The following is a 16,851-nucleotide window of genomic DNA, read 5'->3' as shown; positions in this document are numbered from 1 at the left end:
TATACAATTTAATAAATCAGAAACTGATGACATATTGCTGTATTTTACTTCTTTATCTCTTTTTTTCAACCAAAAATGCTTCGCTCTGATTAGGGGGTACTTGAATTAAAAAAAAAATGTTCACAAAGGGTACATCACTGAAAAAAGATTGAGAACCACTGGTGTAGAGTGCAGTAAGAGTAGAGGTAGTGAAAGAATAGAAGGAGAGTAGGAGTAGCGCAGAAGTCGAGGTTGCGTAGCGGTAGGGTTATAGTAGAATTAGCGGTACAGTAGAGTTAGAGTTAAGTAGAGGTTAAGGTAGGGTGGAGTTAGAGTACAGTTGGACTAGCGTAAGAGTAGAGATAGCGGTAGAAGTAGAAGTAGAGGTAGAGTGGTACCTGAGCACAGCAAATGAAGACCACAGAAAGCGTCAACAAGAAAGCGGAGGACACGATGACGTCTACAGAGCGTTGAGGACCTCGACGCTGAAAGCCAATATTGAAAAAAAGACAAACCAAGTTTATTGCTGAAGTATCTGAAAGTGTCATTTTAAAGGTTGTGGACTGACCTTGAGGTAGGAGCGTAATGACAACCACATTTTGATGTTCTCTACTTTCTTCAGGCGGAAATGTGGAACTTCTGACTTTCTAGCTCTGCGGGCTGACGTCAGGTGACCAAACAGTTTGGCAAACAGAAGCCTCTGAAACACACACGCACACACACACACACACATGAAACATTGATAATATTTCTATTTCTGTTTACTCATGTGACACGTTACCTGCTTGTAGGTCCTCTCCGCTACGCTCAGCAGGAAGAAGAAAAGCCAGATGAGACACACACGCACCATGAAGCTCACCGTCACCATGGTGACCACTAAGGCATCCCCGGAGCCGCCGCCCAGCGCCTCAGACAGAAGCTCATTGGCTGACAGCGTGGTCAGTTGATCCAGGTCTCGGTGCTGAGCCAATCTGCACGCAGCAAAAATACTTGTTTTCAATCAATAAATATTTCAGGAATTATTATAGAAATCAATGGATTTAAGACATTGACAATTAATCAAAAGAATGGATGATTAATGGATAAATAATTAAAGAATGTATAAAAATTACCTGTAGACAAAAGGTGTGAGTCCCAGTGTGACAGACACCAGATTTCCAAAGACTTGATAAGCGATTCCTGGTGTGTGAAGATTAACCTGCATACAAAAAGTTATTTTTCTTCCATCCATCCATCCATTTTCTACCGCTTATTCCCTTTCGGGGTCACGGGGGGCGCTGGCGCCTATCTCAGCTACAATCGGGCAGAAGGCAGGGTACACCCTGGACAAGTCGCCACCTCATCGCAGGGCCAACACAGATAGACAGACAACATTCACACTCACATTCACACACTAGGGCCAATTTAGTGTTGCCAATCAACCTATCCCCAGGTGCATGTCTTTGGAGGTGGGAGGAAGCCGGAGTACCCGGAGGGAACCCACGCATTCACGGGGAGAACATGCAAACTCCACACAGAAAGATCCCAAGCCTGGATTTGAACCCAGGACTGCAGGAACTTCGTATTGTGAGGCAGACGCACTAACCCCTCTGCCACCGTGAATTTTTCTTATTAAATATATATATATTTCTTAAGTTAATGTTTACTGAGTTTTTTAAAGAAGTATTTCAGTGAGTTTTTGTTTTACTGTTTAATAAAAAGAAAAAAAATAACTTGAGTTTTTTAAAGTGTTTCTCACTCTGTTCATAATCATGCCGCTGATCTCCAGCACAGACATGTCCGCCTTCTTGCACTCGTTGCCCTCCCACACGATTGCGCTCACTCTCTCCAGGCCTGGGTTGGAACTGTGCAGCCAGGGGGCGTGGCCCTGAGGATGCAGGACACACGTTATTGGTCTCGAAAGAAGGACGACGATATTGCCTTCACACACACCTGGTAAAAAGGATCGTCCCTGTACTCCTTCTTGGTGGGTGGACAGACGGGTACGCTGCCGCCTTCTCCATCCGTCTCCGAGCTGCAGGACGAGCGGCACTCAGCGCAGTGCAGGAAGTCCTCCCACAGAAGGTCCTCTGTCTCAGACTCGTGGCGCGTGCTCTCCGAGTCCGGAGTCCTCAAGCTGGAACATCTGGAACTGCAGCTGGTGGCGGACTTGAGAATGTCCTGATTGAAAAATGTTATCATCATCATCAAGTTCACCTGCTCGTAAATGACTATCACATCTATCTTTCTATAGATTCAATGTACACACCTTGGTATTATTACACGTACATATACATATTCGTATCTATATTTTTAGCTATACATGCATACATATCCACATAATCGTATATATATACTAGAAAATTCTCGCGGAAATTCTGATGGGCCTGCTATCTGTGCCCCGGACATGTGGGCGGGCGTCGCTGGAAGACGGTGTACTTTTAAGATGGTTCCATGTGACCTAATCCATGAGTTTTAGTTTAAAATGAGCTACAGAGTTAGCCTAAAACATTAGCATTCAAACATTAAATTGCTAACACATAGCATGTGTTTTAACCATGAATTGATTTACGTGGACCCCAACTTAAACAAGTTGAAAAACTTATTCGGGTGTTACCATTTAGTGGTCAATTGTTAGGAATATTTACTGAACTGTGCAATCTACTAATAAAAGTTTCAATCAATCAAACATTGGCATGCTAACAGTTAGCATGTGTCACATACCAAATTTAATGACTCTAAGGTCTATGGCTGCGGAAGTAGAGAAATAAAGAGTAAAATTAGCTGAAAAAGTTAATATGCCAATGTTAGTTTGCTAGCATGCTAAAATTTGCATGCTAGCAGTTAACAAGTGTCACATAAAGGGTTACATGACTGGCATAAACGGTTTCAAAACTAGCTAAGCAAGCTAGCAAGTGAATGTTAGTAGCACTCTGGAGCTTTGCTAAGTTACAGGGAAAACATGCAAACTCCACACATAATCACAAATGCTAACCACTGTACCACATGCTGCCTCATTAATGAGGACAAATATATTACATTATACAGTGATGACAGCTTTTACACACAGCAAAGATGGGGATGTTTTGTTCCAATGGTGTAGCGTATATTAGCTAACATTTGAATATTTGTATTTTTTTATTATCCAATTAAAATGTATTTTAATTAACCAGTAGTTAAAATTATTTTGTTATTATTTTGTTCTACCTTCATCATACTTTACTGAGCCTTGAGTCCTCAATTACATTTGTCTATGGAACAAAATCTGCTTTTAACAATACCCAAAATAGCCCAGTTAGGACTGTTGGCTTGGAATGAATGGTACTGAGTTCAAACCCCACTCTGTTGACAGTATTTTGTTCCACCCCCATCATACTTTACTGAGACAGGAGTCCTCGATTACATTTGTGTAAGGAACAAAATCTTCTCTTCGCAAGACCCAGAATAGCCTAGTGCTTAACACTGGTGACTTGGAATTAAGGGTGCTGAGTTCGAATCCCGGATGGGTCAATATATAACTTACAAAACTGTGAGGCATACAGGTGACATATATTGGGGCTGTGTCACTTCTCCCATGTAATGTTAACATAAATAACTATTAAATTACCCTTTTTTTTTTTTTTTTTTAATCCAATTGCAAATAACTTATCATATTTTAATCGTACACAGGAGAGATCATTGGTCAACAATCTTTATTACTAACTTTCTACTCCTACTCCCACCCACCTCAGGAATTACACTCACACGCTCACTCGCAAACACTCATTCACATACACACACAAAACACAAGTACAAAGTTATACCAAGTTATATGACTCTAATGTGTATGGCAGTTGAATTAGAGAAAATGTGTAATTAGCTAAAAAGGTTAGCATGCCATTGTTAGCATGTTTCACATACAAAGTTATGTGACTGTTAGGTGTATGTGACTGTGTTATTAAAAGAAAAAAGCATGAAGTTAGCTAAAAAGTTAGCATGCCATTGTTAGCATGCTACCATATAACACGTACCACATACCAAGTTTTATGACTAAGGTTTATGGCAGTGGAATTTGCAAATAAAGTTATATGACTATTGACAGTATTTTGTTCCACCTTTATCATAATTTAGTGAGCAAGATGTCTTTGATTACATTTGTGTATGAAAGAAAATCTGCACAGTGGTTAAAACTTTTGACTCAGATTGAAGGGTGCTAGATTCGAATCCCACTGTGGTTGGCTGTATTTTGTTCCACCTCCATCACACTGAACCATGAGTCCTCGATTACATTTGTGTATGGACCAAATTTTTCTCGTTCGCAAAACCCAGGATAGCACAGTGGTTAAAGGGGAACATTATCACCAAACCTATGCAAGCGTCAATATATACCTTGATGTTGCAGAAAAAAGACCATGTATTTTTTTAACCGATTTCCGAACTCTAAACGGGTGAATTTTGGCAAATTAAACGCCTTTCTGTTTATCGGTCTTTTAGTGATGATGTCAGAACGTGACGTCACCGAGGTAATACACCCGCCATATTCCTTTTCACATTACAAACACCGGGTCTCAGCTCTGTTGTTTTCCGTTTTTTCGACTATTTTTTGGAACTTTGGAGACATCATGCCTAGTCAGTGTGTTGTCGGAGGGTGTGACAATACTAATAGGGAGGGATTCAAGTTGCACCACTGGCCCAAAGATGAGAAAGTGTCTGCCGCCAGATCCCCATTGAATGTACCAAAGTGTCTTCACATTTGACCGGCGATGCTAAGACAGACATAGCACAGAGATGTATGGATAACCTGCAGATGCATTTGCAACGATTAAGTCAACTAAATCACAAAGGTGAGTTTTGTTGATGTTGTTGACTTATGTGCTAATCAAACATATTTGGTCACGGCATGACTGCCAGCTAATCAATGCTAACATGCTACGCTAATCGATGCTAACATGCTATTTATGCTAGCTGTATGTACATTTGAAACTAGATACCCACATTTAATGCGAAACAAACACTTACCAATCGAAGGATTTAAGTTGCTCCAGTGTCACAAAATGCGAAAGTCCTGATCGTTTGGTCTGCACATTTTACCGACGATGCTAATAAGGCAGCCATGCTATGGGCCACTTCATAAGTTACACCCATGCTATGGCCGAAAAGCGTCAATAGCTATTCGCTCAATAGCTTCAATTTCTTCTTCAATTTCGTTTTCGCTATCTGCCTCCATACGCCGACCATCTGTTGAATCGCTTAAGCCGCTGAAATCCGAGTCTGAATCCGAGCTAATGTCGCTATATCTTGCTGTGGTAACTGCCATGTTGTTTGTATTGGCAGCCCTGTGTGACGTCACAGGGAAATGGACAGTGGTTTCGAAGACAGCGAAAATAAGGCACTTTAAAGCTTTATTTAGGCATATTCCGGGAGGTGTAACATTTTGAGAAAAAAAAAAAAAAAAAAATACAACAAGCCACTGGGAACTGATTTTTATTGTTTTTAACCCTTTTGAAATCGTGATAATGTTCCCCTTTAAGACTGTTGACTTAGAATGTAAAGTAGCAAGTTCAAACCCCACTCTGGTTGACAGTATTAATCCACCGCTATAAAACTTTACTGAGCCAGGAGTCATACATTTGTGTATGGAACCAAATCTTGTCTTTACAAGACCCAGGATAGCCCAGTGGTAAATACTTTTGACTTGGAATGAACGGCACTGGGTTTGAATCCCACTCTGGTTGACAGTATTTTGTTCCACCTCCATAATACTTTACTGAGCAAGATGTCCTCAATTATACTTGTGTATGGAACAAAATCTTCTCTTCACAAGACCCAGGCTAGCACAGTGGTAAAGACTATTGACCTGGAATGTAAGGTACTGGGTTTGAACCCTACTCTGGTTGACAGTATTGTGTTCCACCTCCATCATACTTTACTGAGCAAGATTTCCTCACTTACATTTGTGTATGGAACAAAATTGTCTCTTCACAAGACCCGGGATAGCACAGTGGTCAAGACTGGTGACTCAGACTGATGGGTGCTGGGCAATGTGACTTACATGACAGTGCGATTGTTCAAATAACAACAGCAGTTGTCACATGTGTAACACACACACAGTGTCACTACTTCTTCTGTCTCTTAATGCTTCATTATCGCTCGAACATCACTGTTTGTTAACTTTGGATGTTCACTGTGTACAACAAACAAATTATCAATCTCTTTAAATGAGAAAACTTGTCAAAACATCAGATATTGTAAATAAAAACTGGAAACAACTGGAATTGGTTTGTTGAACGTATAAAATCAAAGTCATAATTGATTGTATAGAAAACATGAAAGAGGGCAGTACTTGCTTCAAAAGTCAGCTTTGTTATAAACCAACATTTTGAGATGTTAATCCATACGCCTTTTTAAACGCACTGCATCATCTGCAGCTGATAGCTGTGATGACACTATGGTTGTTGCGCTAGCATAAGGACCACGCTTAAAGGTTAGACTCTGATCCATTTAGCATTTTATGGAATGTTAAATGTACTTATATGAGGAAATAAGATTTCCCTTAGTATATTAGCATTATAAATCTGCTAGTGTACCTCCACAATGTAGTGTTTCTTGTAGTGTGTGCTTTTGCGGTTTCGCAGAGAGCAGTCGGCGTTGAGTCTCTCGACTCCCCTGCGTAAGGCGATGTAGGACGCGTCAGGATCCTCCTCACTAGAAGCCTCATCTGATGCAGGCTCCTGTACATGACAACGATGCTGGTGAATGGTGTGTGTGTGTTTGTGTTTATGTGTGTGTGTGTGTGTGTGTGAGATGGCTGACTTTGTTGCTGGTGGCACTGCGGGCAGTGTGAGCATGCGAGGGCGGGCCACGGGTGGCCCAGCACACCTCATCAAGGCGGTTAAACAACTGCAGACCCTCCTCGCTGCTGCGGTTGGTGACACGGCCGTCAAGCGACACATAGCCGTTGTCCGTCTCTGTGGACTTGTCAATGGAAAGCTTGGACTTCTTGGATCTGCATGGTAGAAAAGGAAGAGTTGACCGTGCAATGACAATGACCACATGACTGATGATAATGATGCCGGCTAGTAAATGCTGCAAAATCCCTCCTGACACCCTTCATCATCCAATTAGTGTTCCTCTTTGGAGCCACGTGAGGACATTTTGCAGCAGAAGTTCAGGATTGAGTTGAGAATCAAGTCCAAAAGAAAAGCAAAAGGAGAGATACACACCCAGCTTTACAGAGATCATGCCAGAAATGGTGGAAGAGAGTGGCCAGGCTGTACTTTGCGCCGGCTGAGTGGGAGTGTGGCGCCCCTTCCTGTGTGTTATCGGTAGTGCTAGAGCCATCGCCTTCCCTATGCACCTCCATCTGGGAGGCTTTCCTCAACTTCCTTCACAGGAACAGAGCACAGACAGATTTAGTGGCTGCCTGCTCGCTCGCTTAGGGATGGTAGTTTTATCGGAAAAGCTCCCGATAGTGGGCGCACATTACGTGTAAATTTTGAAGCGAATATCAAATAAAAAGATGAAGACTGCACGTAATTGTAGATTCCAGAACTGACCTTTTCATAAAATAGGCTCTTTCATTGGAAGAGAGCAGAAAAAACGTCCCCTCTCACACACAAACACATTCCACACAACACACAAAGACTACAACTGTTAGAATTAGCACTGAGCTAAGGTACCTGCGTCTCTTCCCAACGCCACCGGAGGCAGGCTTGGGCGTCCTGGTGGAGACGATCTGACAGTGCACGGTGCCCAGCAGCAGCATTAGCCAGATGGCGCCAAACACCTCGGTGGCGGGTATGGCGTGAGGCTGCGGGACGCTGGCATAGAGGACGGCTGCCGCCACTGTGGATGGAAATATTGGCGATGGCGACACATTAAATGAATGATATGTAGCGTTTAAGTAGTAGGGCTATTCCACCCAATATGTGCTATTTGCTTGTTAAAAATCGCTCAGAATAAACTTTTAAACCATTTGCAACATGTAATCTGATAATACATATGTTGAACTACTCAAAAATGTGTATTGATCAACCTCAGGCAATTTTCTTTTTTGCACTGTACAAGCTTCCAAAGCCCAATATGACCCAACGAAGGGAAGTTTCAGCATAAAATTAGTAAGTACATAACACATAGCACATAGCCAAATAGCATTTATGCCAATAGGCTGTTGACAAAACAATTATCTTCAAATTAAAGAAATAACTTCGGAAAAAACAGGACTGCGGTGAGTCATAATTTAATTATTAGAAAATATAAATGAGAGCGACTTGTCCAGGGTGTACCCTGCCTTCCGCCCGAATGCAGCTGAAATAGGCTCCAGCACCCCCCGCAACCCCAAAAATGGGTGGCTGGATGGAGTTACTTTACTTTTATCATGTGACTTTTCACATTTTCTAGAATGGGTTATGTTACAGTAAAAGGACTGCATGGCAAAGCAAAGACACAACTTAAGTGCACACTTTAACTAAAAGGAATAAAAATGTACACTTTAATGATTATAGGTCATCAATTTAGGAAGCCAGCACGCTAGTTTTACAGTGTTTAAGGTAGTATACATTATGCTTTTTAATTGCATTTATTAAATATGCAATTAGGTCAATGTGCAACTTGAGAAGCACTCACACAGCACATACCTCTACCAAGTCTGATCTCCCAAATGTCAAAAAAATCCTGATTCCAGATGATGATCCGGATCAGACAAAATGCAATCATTTTCATTATCTCATTTTTAAAATTTGCTCATGGGAAGACGAAAATAATATTTTGAGTTATCTATAGTGGAATAAAAGAAACCACGTGAAGCCTCTTGTCAGTCATCCAGTGTTTATGTCTCTGTGGGTTGAGGTGGCGCCGCTAGCATACGCACACAGTAGAGTCTCATAATGTAAATGTAAGGTAACACAGTAAAAATGATCCAGATCATCCCCAAAATGAAATCACTTGTTGATTATCCCATTTCTGACATTTCCTGAAAGTTTCATTCAATACTTCCCATAACTTTTCAAAGTATTTTACTGACTAACTGATATACATATCAAGGGCAACAAACAAATAGGTAATAAAAATTATGTTTTCTGGGGATGCAAACAGCAGCGGTGGAATGGCCCATTACAATGATTGAACAGGAAATGCACCTTGCAGCAGGTAAAGCGCCAGCAGCAAGAGGAAGATGGCTCTCGAGGTGACCTGGATCCACCATCGGTAAAAGAAGGGAAAGAAGACGACGCGTACGATGCCTTTCCGTGTCAGCGAGGTCCATGGACTCTCAGGTTTGGCCTTTGCAAAAGCTGAGCCTGTGTAGGTGTAGAAAGAAGCAGATGATGGAAGAATTATCACGCATGGATGCCAAAGTGTACAATCTTCTCACCTCTAACCAAGTCCACGTCTATGAGGTCCGGTTTGACGTGTCCCGTCTTCTTTGGCTTGTTCCTCAGGCCCTGCGGCAGGAACAGACAGAGTAATTAGGGGACCAAAAAACACCTGGGAGTTTACGTCGTGTACTCTACGGGCTCCAGTTGGACTCCTACAAACATGCTGCATGTGTGTGTTCTACATAGTGGTAACATCTACTAAGCCACACCGAGCACGTTGTGAGAGATGCAGGATGCTAAAAAACATTTCATGTGCATATTTCATCGTCTTTGTTTATAAATCCTGCTAGGACTTGGTATGTTTACTATCTTGCTATCTAAAGCGTGCATTGACCTTCAGGTCGGTCTATACAACAAGTTCAATAGCTAGTAATTTATTGTGGCACTCTAGCTCACAGGCCGCATGTGCTCTTATCGCTTGGCTATTCAGGGCCTCTTATCTTTGTTAGAGTGTGTTTGCATTTTGTAGCCACTCCTTGCACACATGTAATAATAAGCCACAATGGGATTTTTAACTGCAACGGTCAAACACACAAATGTCAACCATTTCTCCCACACCTGGTCAGACATGTTGGGTTCACAATTCGCCAGCAGGTAGCACATGACTGTCTAGACTGAACAGGGGCAGGGCTGGGTGATATATGGATATGATTAATATGGCGATGTAAGTATAGTTTGATCAATGGTAAATGGGTTGTACTTGTATAGCGCTTTTCTACCCCTTTTTAAGGAGCCCAAAGCGCTTTGACAATTTTTCCACATTCGCCCATTCACACACACATTCACACACTGACGGCGGGAGCTGCCATGCAAAGCGCTCACCAGGACCCATTAGGAGCAAGGGTGAAGTGCCTTGCCCAAGGACACAACGGACGTAGCTAGGATGGCAGAAGGTGGGGATTGAACCAGTAACCCTCAGATTACTGGCACAGCCTCTCTACCAACTTCGCCACACCGTCCCTCCCCGTTTGTGCTTTCTTTACTGTTGGCGTTGACTGAGGTTCTTTAACAGTAGACTCTTCAGTCTTTCAAAACACATTGTAAACAATGCTGGCGTTTCAGGTTTGATGTGTTGAAGCTGCATGTTGTTTTTCTTAAAAAAAAAGTCCACAATCTGGGTGACATTGTTTGCCGTTTGCCAAAGCACTGCATACAAACACTGATTTATACAAGTATTCTAAGAATAGCCCAGAAATTGAGATATCAACACTTGGGTTTCAAAAGGACTAGTTTGTTAAGTACAATAGGTTAATAACCGAGACAGTACTTTTCTATCTACCAATCACAAACCGAATAAAAATATGCTTTAGTGTACGAATGATTCATTCACCCTTTGTGTGCCTCGCAGCACAGACATTTTGTTTCCAGCAGTCCATAATTGACAACTGATGTGCTTTCTTAAGTGTGTTTTAGACTTTTTGTAGCACTTTGGTAGGTTTGCTAGCTCGAGTCCAAAGACAACAAAGTACAAGCGATGAGTCGTTTAAAGCGTTTAGAAAGTATCCAAAGCGTTGTCGACACTGCTCCCTCTACCAATTCACCGACAAGGCAAAGTCGATTTTATATTCTATTGTAAGCATTGTAGCGACCTGGCTGACACTGACACAAAGTGTGTGTGTGACGGCAGGGCAGTTGCATTTAAGGACAGTTCAGCTGGTTGTTGCTGATTTGACTTTATTAGCAAAAATGCCAGACTATAAGCCGTTACTTTTTTCCTAGTCTTTAGTGCGGCTAATTTATGGATTTTTCTTCGCTGATGGCCATAATGCAAATAGTTTCCATGAAACACATGCAAATAGACTAAAATGGTGTCTTATTGTTTGTGCCATAGCGCCATCTTTTTGATGGGTTCGCTCACTGCAGGTGCTGTTGTGTAAATTTCTACAGTGTTTCCTGCTGTTAAAAGCTTTGAACTGGAAGTACAAGTTCTAGCTTTTATTCTACCATGGCGTTTCTACTCATATGGATTCTTCATTAATCATTACCAGCGGCGTTTTTAAGTTTTACAATATCACTAAAACAATTCTTACTTACTAAACCCTCCCATGTTTGATGTCTGTAGTAGTGTTTTCATGCATATTTATACATGCTATTGTAGTATAATGAAGCGAGCGTTATTAGCATTAGCTAATATGCTAACACGTTTACGAGTGTATTAATAACTTACAATAGCATTGTTTGTATTGTTCCAGTTTTACAAATTCCTCAGTAAATATATCAAGACGTCACAGAGAAGTTATTGAATCTATTTAGCTGATTGGAGAGCGTGCTTCCACAGCTAGTGGGTTCATGACGATGACTTCTGTTTTGTTTGATCAGCCGTTTTTCTGCCGTGTTACAGACACCGTTTGGAAAAATTAAGATATGCAAATGAAGATTTACAAAATATTTATGAGTAAATTACTAGTATGTCTGTCCCTTATAGTCAAGTGCGGCTAATATATGGAAAATATTTTTTTCTTTTAGAATTTGGTGGGTGCGGCATGCATACCAGTGTGCGGTATATTCTGAAAAATATGACAAATAGGAAGTTATTTCATCACTCCGTTGTTTGATATACAGTACTGTATAGCACGTTTTATTGTGTTCAAAGTTTACAAACTTTTACTAAAATATTGACTTGGGTCAAGGCTGGAACCAATTAGTCATGTTTACATTGTTTCTTATGCAGAAATTGACTTCAATATACAAACGTTTTGATTTCCAAGCCCTTTTAGGTTGTTAAATCGAGGTTTAAATATACATATGAAAAATAAGGCAATGTTTTGGTTAAAAACGGAATCATACGTAAATTGAGGCGTAAGCAAACTGAGGTACTAATGTCAGTATAAATACATTTATCAATAAATCATTTGTTTTATCACTTGTAACATAAACACCAAGACGTTAATGTTAATTGACCTGCTGTACATTGGATTCATTTAAACATCTTTAATGTACACAACACATCCTTAAACAGATTTTGTACTTAGCACTCGGCGGAAAAAGTTTTGGACACCCCATGTGCTGAGGTCAGACTTTGTATCCTTAAGTTATAAACATAATTATTTGTTGTTCTTTGCCCTGTTTATTAGAGATACATTGACATATGCACAGCACACGGTTACAGAAATAAAGGCTGATGGTCTAGTCTATGTCAAGGTCAAGCGCACGTGCACACTTGGGGGGTGGGGAGGTTGGCGAATACTCACCAGCGATATAAACTGAAGAGGAGGATGATTGAGAGGGAGGATGGGTGAAGAAGATGAAGAAGTGGGGCAGAAAGGAAAAGAGTTAAAAAGAAACAAACAGGAGATGGACAATGGCGGTGGAAGGGTGCAGACAAAACATCAAGAAATTGAAAAAGAATATGAAAATAAAATAAATGTGGGGCTTTGAAAACCAAAACATTTAGGTAAAAGGACCTTGATTTCTCGCTGCTCCACAGACTTCTCCCATATTTGCTGGTCATAGGCGCCAATCTGCAAGACACACACCAGATTACACAAACATCAGGCTAAAAAAGACACCCGTCTCTATATGTGCTCTGTCATTTAAGTGTATCTTCCTTCTTTTTCACAAAGAAAACTGGCCTAGAAAGTCAAGTTACCAAAATCAACACATGACAGTGATCGCACGCATGCACGCGCACACGCACCACACACACATACACACAGAGAGAGTATGAATGCTAACACGTGCCTGTGTCATCTGTTAGTGTCACATGGAATTAATAGAGCGGCATGGCGCTACCATGGAAAGCAAACTGGTTACTGACATGTGACCGAATAAACATTTTAAAACACCAAAACTGAGAGTTGCATTGTGGCATTGGTGTGTGTGTGTAAATCTAAAGGTGAAATAAAAAAGCAGGAGGTGGAAGAGGTAGGGGAAGGAGGGGCAGGGATGCAAAAATAGTACACCAATCACAAAACACAAATAAACCCAAACAAGGCTTTTAGGTCTGCTGCTCGGACGTCGTTCAACACAAAAGGAACATTTTTTTTCCCGGCATAAGAATCGTCAATAAAGACACCACGTGAGATTTCACCTCAATGGAGGCTGCTGCAGCCAAGCGTGCCACTGCCGCACTGTGCGCGGGTTGCCATGGTGACTTAAGGTAAAAAAAGAGGGAATATGTCAGCCAAGTAAGTTATAAACAAGCAGCCTTTTCTGCATGGCTGTGCATCAAACACACACTTTCTGACATGTGTGTGGGTGTGTGTGTTAACACATTAACCACCAATCAACTTACTTGTTTGACGTGTGCACTCTTTCAACCATTAAATACTGGATCCTGACATACATTAAAGGCCTACTGAAACCCACTACTACTGACCACGCAGACTGATAGTTTATACATCAATGATGAAATCTTAACATTGCATATGCCAATACGGCCGGTTTAGTTAACTAAATTACAATTTTAAATTTCCCGCAGTTTCTTGTTGAAAACGTCACGGAATGATGACGCGTTTTTGTTACGTTATTGGTTGAGCGGATATTTTACTCCAGCACCACGTACGGCTAAAAGTCGTCTGTTTTCATCGCATAATTACACAGTATTTTGGACATCTGTGTTGCTGACTCTTTTGCAATTTGTTCAATTAATAATGGAGACTATAAAGAATAATGCTGTTGGTGGAAAGCGGTGGATTGCAGCTGCCTTTAGCAACCGAAACAAAGCTGGTGTTTCTATGTTTGTTGTGAAGCTTTAGCGAACATGTTTCTCTACCACATGTCAACCAGCAAGTTTTTGGATGAGAAGATTGTGATATTAAGTCGGCTCTTACCGGATACTTGTGCGGAATTAGCGTCCTTCCTCCTGCAGCAGCTGTAAAAAAGGCAACTGTGATCTTGGCTCCTCCATTGGCTTCTTTCAGAGACACTGGCGGTCATCGCACCCCTCCGACTTTCAGGTATGACTTTATAATCTCACTAAAACACTATTAACACAATAAGCAGATAAGGGATTTTCCAGAATTATCCTAATAACATCTGAATCGCTCCCACTGCGTCACCTTTTTTTTTTCTTGTTCTAGTGCTTCACTCTAACTTTCCTCATCCACAAATCTTTCATCCTCGCTCAAATTAATGGGGAAATCGTCGCTTTCTCGGTCCGAATCGCTCTTGCGACTGGTGGCTATGATTATAAACAATGTGAGGATGTGAGGAGCCCTACAACCCGTGACATCACGCGCACATTGTATGCTACTTCCGGTACAGGCGAGGCTTTTTTATTAGCGACCAAAAGTTGCGAACATTATCGTCGATGTTCTTTACTAAATCCTTTCAGCAAAAATATGGCAATATCGCGAAATGATCAAGTATGACACACAGAATGGACCTACAATCCCCGTTTGGATAAGAAAAACTCATTTCAGTAGGCCTTTAAGGAGCAATGAAATATTAAAAAAAAACCACATTATTTAGCATTTACAGTTGTTCATGCTGCACTGCTAATATTCTAGATAGATAGATATAGTACTTTATTGATTCCTTCAGGAGAGTTCTCTCAGGAAAATTAAACATACTTTACAGATCATTATATGTTTAACACCGCAAACTCAAGTCCATTCAGAAAATACACTTTTTAAGAGGTGTGTTTTCTGTCTCGCTGTCACAGCACCACAACAAACTTAAACCATCTTTCGTGAATCAGTGTCTTTGTGCGGCTATTCCGAGTTTCTGACATTATTTCTGTGTTTGGTTTGTCAACTGAATGGCAAGCAAAAGCAGTCTGCTGCTGGAGTCACCAAAAGATTAGACACTGGTTGCTGTTGTCGTCTGTAAACTGTGGCCTCATCTTTTAGCGTTAGCAACAGCTAAATCGCTAATAGAGATGATTTAACAAACCTTTACTATCAGCTTATTATGAAAACAACCTGTAGGAAAATTCAGGTCAGATGACTTGTCGTGACATGGACAATTAACCCTTGCTTTGTTTCTATGTACAGTCCTGGCAACGCAGTGTGTATCAGGTGTGTGTGCCCGTTTCAGCTCTAACAGGTGTGTGTTTGTGGCCACATGCTCAAATAGATTCAGTGTGGCGCACCATTCAACAAGCTGACAATTGTCACACCAGTTTGCCATTAAGGTGTGCGTCAACATTCCAAACACATGACTTGTGTCATAGCTCTAAAAATAATTAAAAAAGTAACTTCACTACATACTGTGTGGATCACATGACCAAAAACGAGAATAACAAACTGGGAATAATAACATGGGTTTTCCTCCGGCATCAGTGCCCGCCATTACCCAGACGACAATATGTCCCTTCACATTTATCAGGCGCACTTCTTAGCTTTCGAATTTAAAAGCTAGATAATGCCAATGTCTATCCATCCATCCATTTTCTACAGATTGTCCCTTTCAGGGTGGTGGAGGGTTCGCTGGAGCCTATCTCAGCTGCATTCGGGCGGTAGGCAGGGTACATCCTGGACAAGTTGCCACCTCATCGCTGTCTAAATTTGCATAATTTCTCATTTTTATTGCAGGCGTTACCGTTCCAGGCCCAATATATATATATATATATATATATATATATATATATATATATATATATATATATATATATATATATATATATATATATATATATATATATATAGCGCAGCTGAAAACCGTGCGGATGTCACACGTTATTGGCAAGAGACACCGCATTATACGGGCGCCAACACACACGCCCTCACACTGCTCTGAAACCTCTCTCAACTGCATATGATACATATTTGAAGTTTTTTTTCTTTAAAGGGGAACTACACTTTTTTGGAATTTTGTTCACAATCATGATGAAAGACATGACGACGGATGGATTTTTTTAATGCATTCTAAGTATTAAATAAACGTAAATAAATGTCAGCTTACAGTGGAGCCAATAAGAGCTCCACTCTTCCGCCCATAAAATCAGATAAATAACCATTCAAAAAGCCTCAACAATACTCAATTTACATTTCGTGACTTGAATATCAACCAAGTATTTGGTGATACTGTTATTATAAGCGCCAATGAAGACACACTATTTGTAGCGACGACGTAATCACTTCCGTGTTTTTGTATGTTTACATCATCGAGTGTTCTGCTGTTTCCTTGTTTCCCTGCTCCCTGTACATTTATTTTAGATCATAAATCATACCTCTCACTTAGACACTAGATGGCTGAGAATATAATCCGACAAGTTGGGACACTTTGACCGCCATATAGGATCTGGAACTAGCGAGAACTACACGAAAAACGCTTGTTCCCGCTGCCCCCACCTTGTTTCTTCGCGAGGATTATTAAACAATTTTAATTTAAATGGGAATACATTAACATCCCAGCAGTTGGCATACCAATGACAGCAGAGCTTGCACAGTAAGTGATATTTTATTATGTTTGTTGGCTCTCATAAATTTGGCAGTGAGCAGAAATAAGGAATGAAGAAAAAACAAACAGTTGTTGTGATGTGTTTTTTAAATAAATGCGCCGCGTATGCTAATAATGATCCTAAAACGTAAATATTAAATATTATAAATGTGCCTGTTACTACATTACATATATACTTACATCACATATATAAAAC

At 40.8% G+C, this 16,851-nt stretch overlaps 1 protein-coding gene across 3 annotated transcripts in view; it reads right to left on the bottom strand.

The window, feature by feature from the left end:
• The window catches only part of LOC133560614 (protein PHTF2-like), a 62,154-nt gene that overhangs the window by 5,284 nt on the left and 40,019 nt on the right, over positions 1-16,851 (bottom strand). The window contains exons 3-16 of one of the 3 annotated variants that reach the window (XM_061913326.1): positions 12,716-12,772; positions 12,503-12,514; positions 9,308-9,377; positions 9,075-9,233; positions 7,617-7,782; positions 7,161-7,322; positions 6,751-6,943; positions 6,525-6,668; positions 1,912-2,139; positions 1,718-1,846; positions 1,092-1,177; positions 761-950; positions 548-679; positions 378-464 (exon numbers count right to left, since the gene is read on the bottom strand). In XM_061913326.1, the coding sequence (XP_061769310.1) occupies positions 378-464; positions 548-679; positions 761-950; positions 1,092-1,177; positions 1,718-1,846; positions 1,912-2,139; positions 6,525-6,668; positions 6,751-6,943; positions 7,161-7,322; positions 7,617-7,782; positions 9,075-9,233; positions 9,308-9,377; positions 12,503-12,514; positions 12,716-12,772 (1,815 nt within the window). The remainder of the gene's footprint in view (positions 1-377; positions 465-547; positions 680-760; positions 951-1,091; positions 1,178-1,717; positions 1,847-1,911; positions 2,140-6,524; positions 6,669-6,750; positions 6,944-7,160; positions 7,323-7,616; positions 7,783-9,074; positions 9,234-9,307; positions 9,378-12,502; positions 12,515-12,715; positions 12,773-16,851) is intronic. The other 2 variants (XM_061913328.1, XM_061913327.1) reach the window with 2 other exon arrangements.

Source organism: Nerophis ophidion, linkage group LG10 (genome assembly GCF_033978795.1).
Source record: "Nerophis ophidion isolate RoL-2023_Sa linkage group LG10, RoL_Noph_v1.0, whole genome shotgun sequence".
NCBI classification, from domain to species: domain Eukaryota; kingdom Metazoa; phylum Chordata; class Actinopteri; order Syngnathiformes; family Syngnathidae; genus Nerophis; species Nerophis ophidion.
The sequence above is the reverse complement of the archived record's forward strand: the minus strand, read 5'-3'. Positions and strand labels throughout refer to the sequence as shown.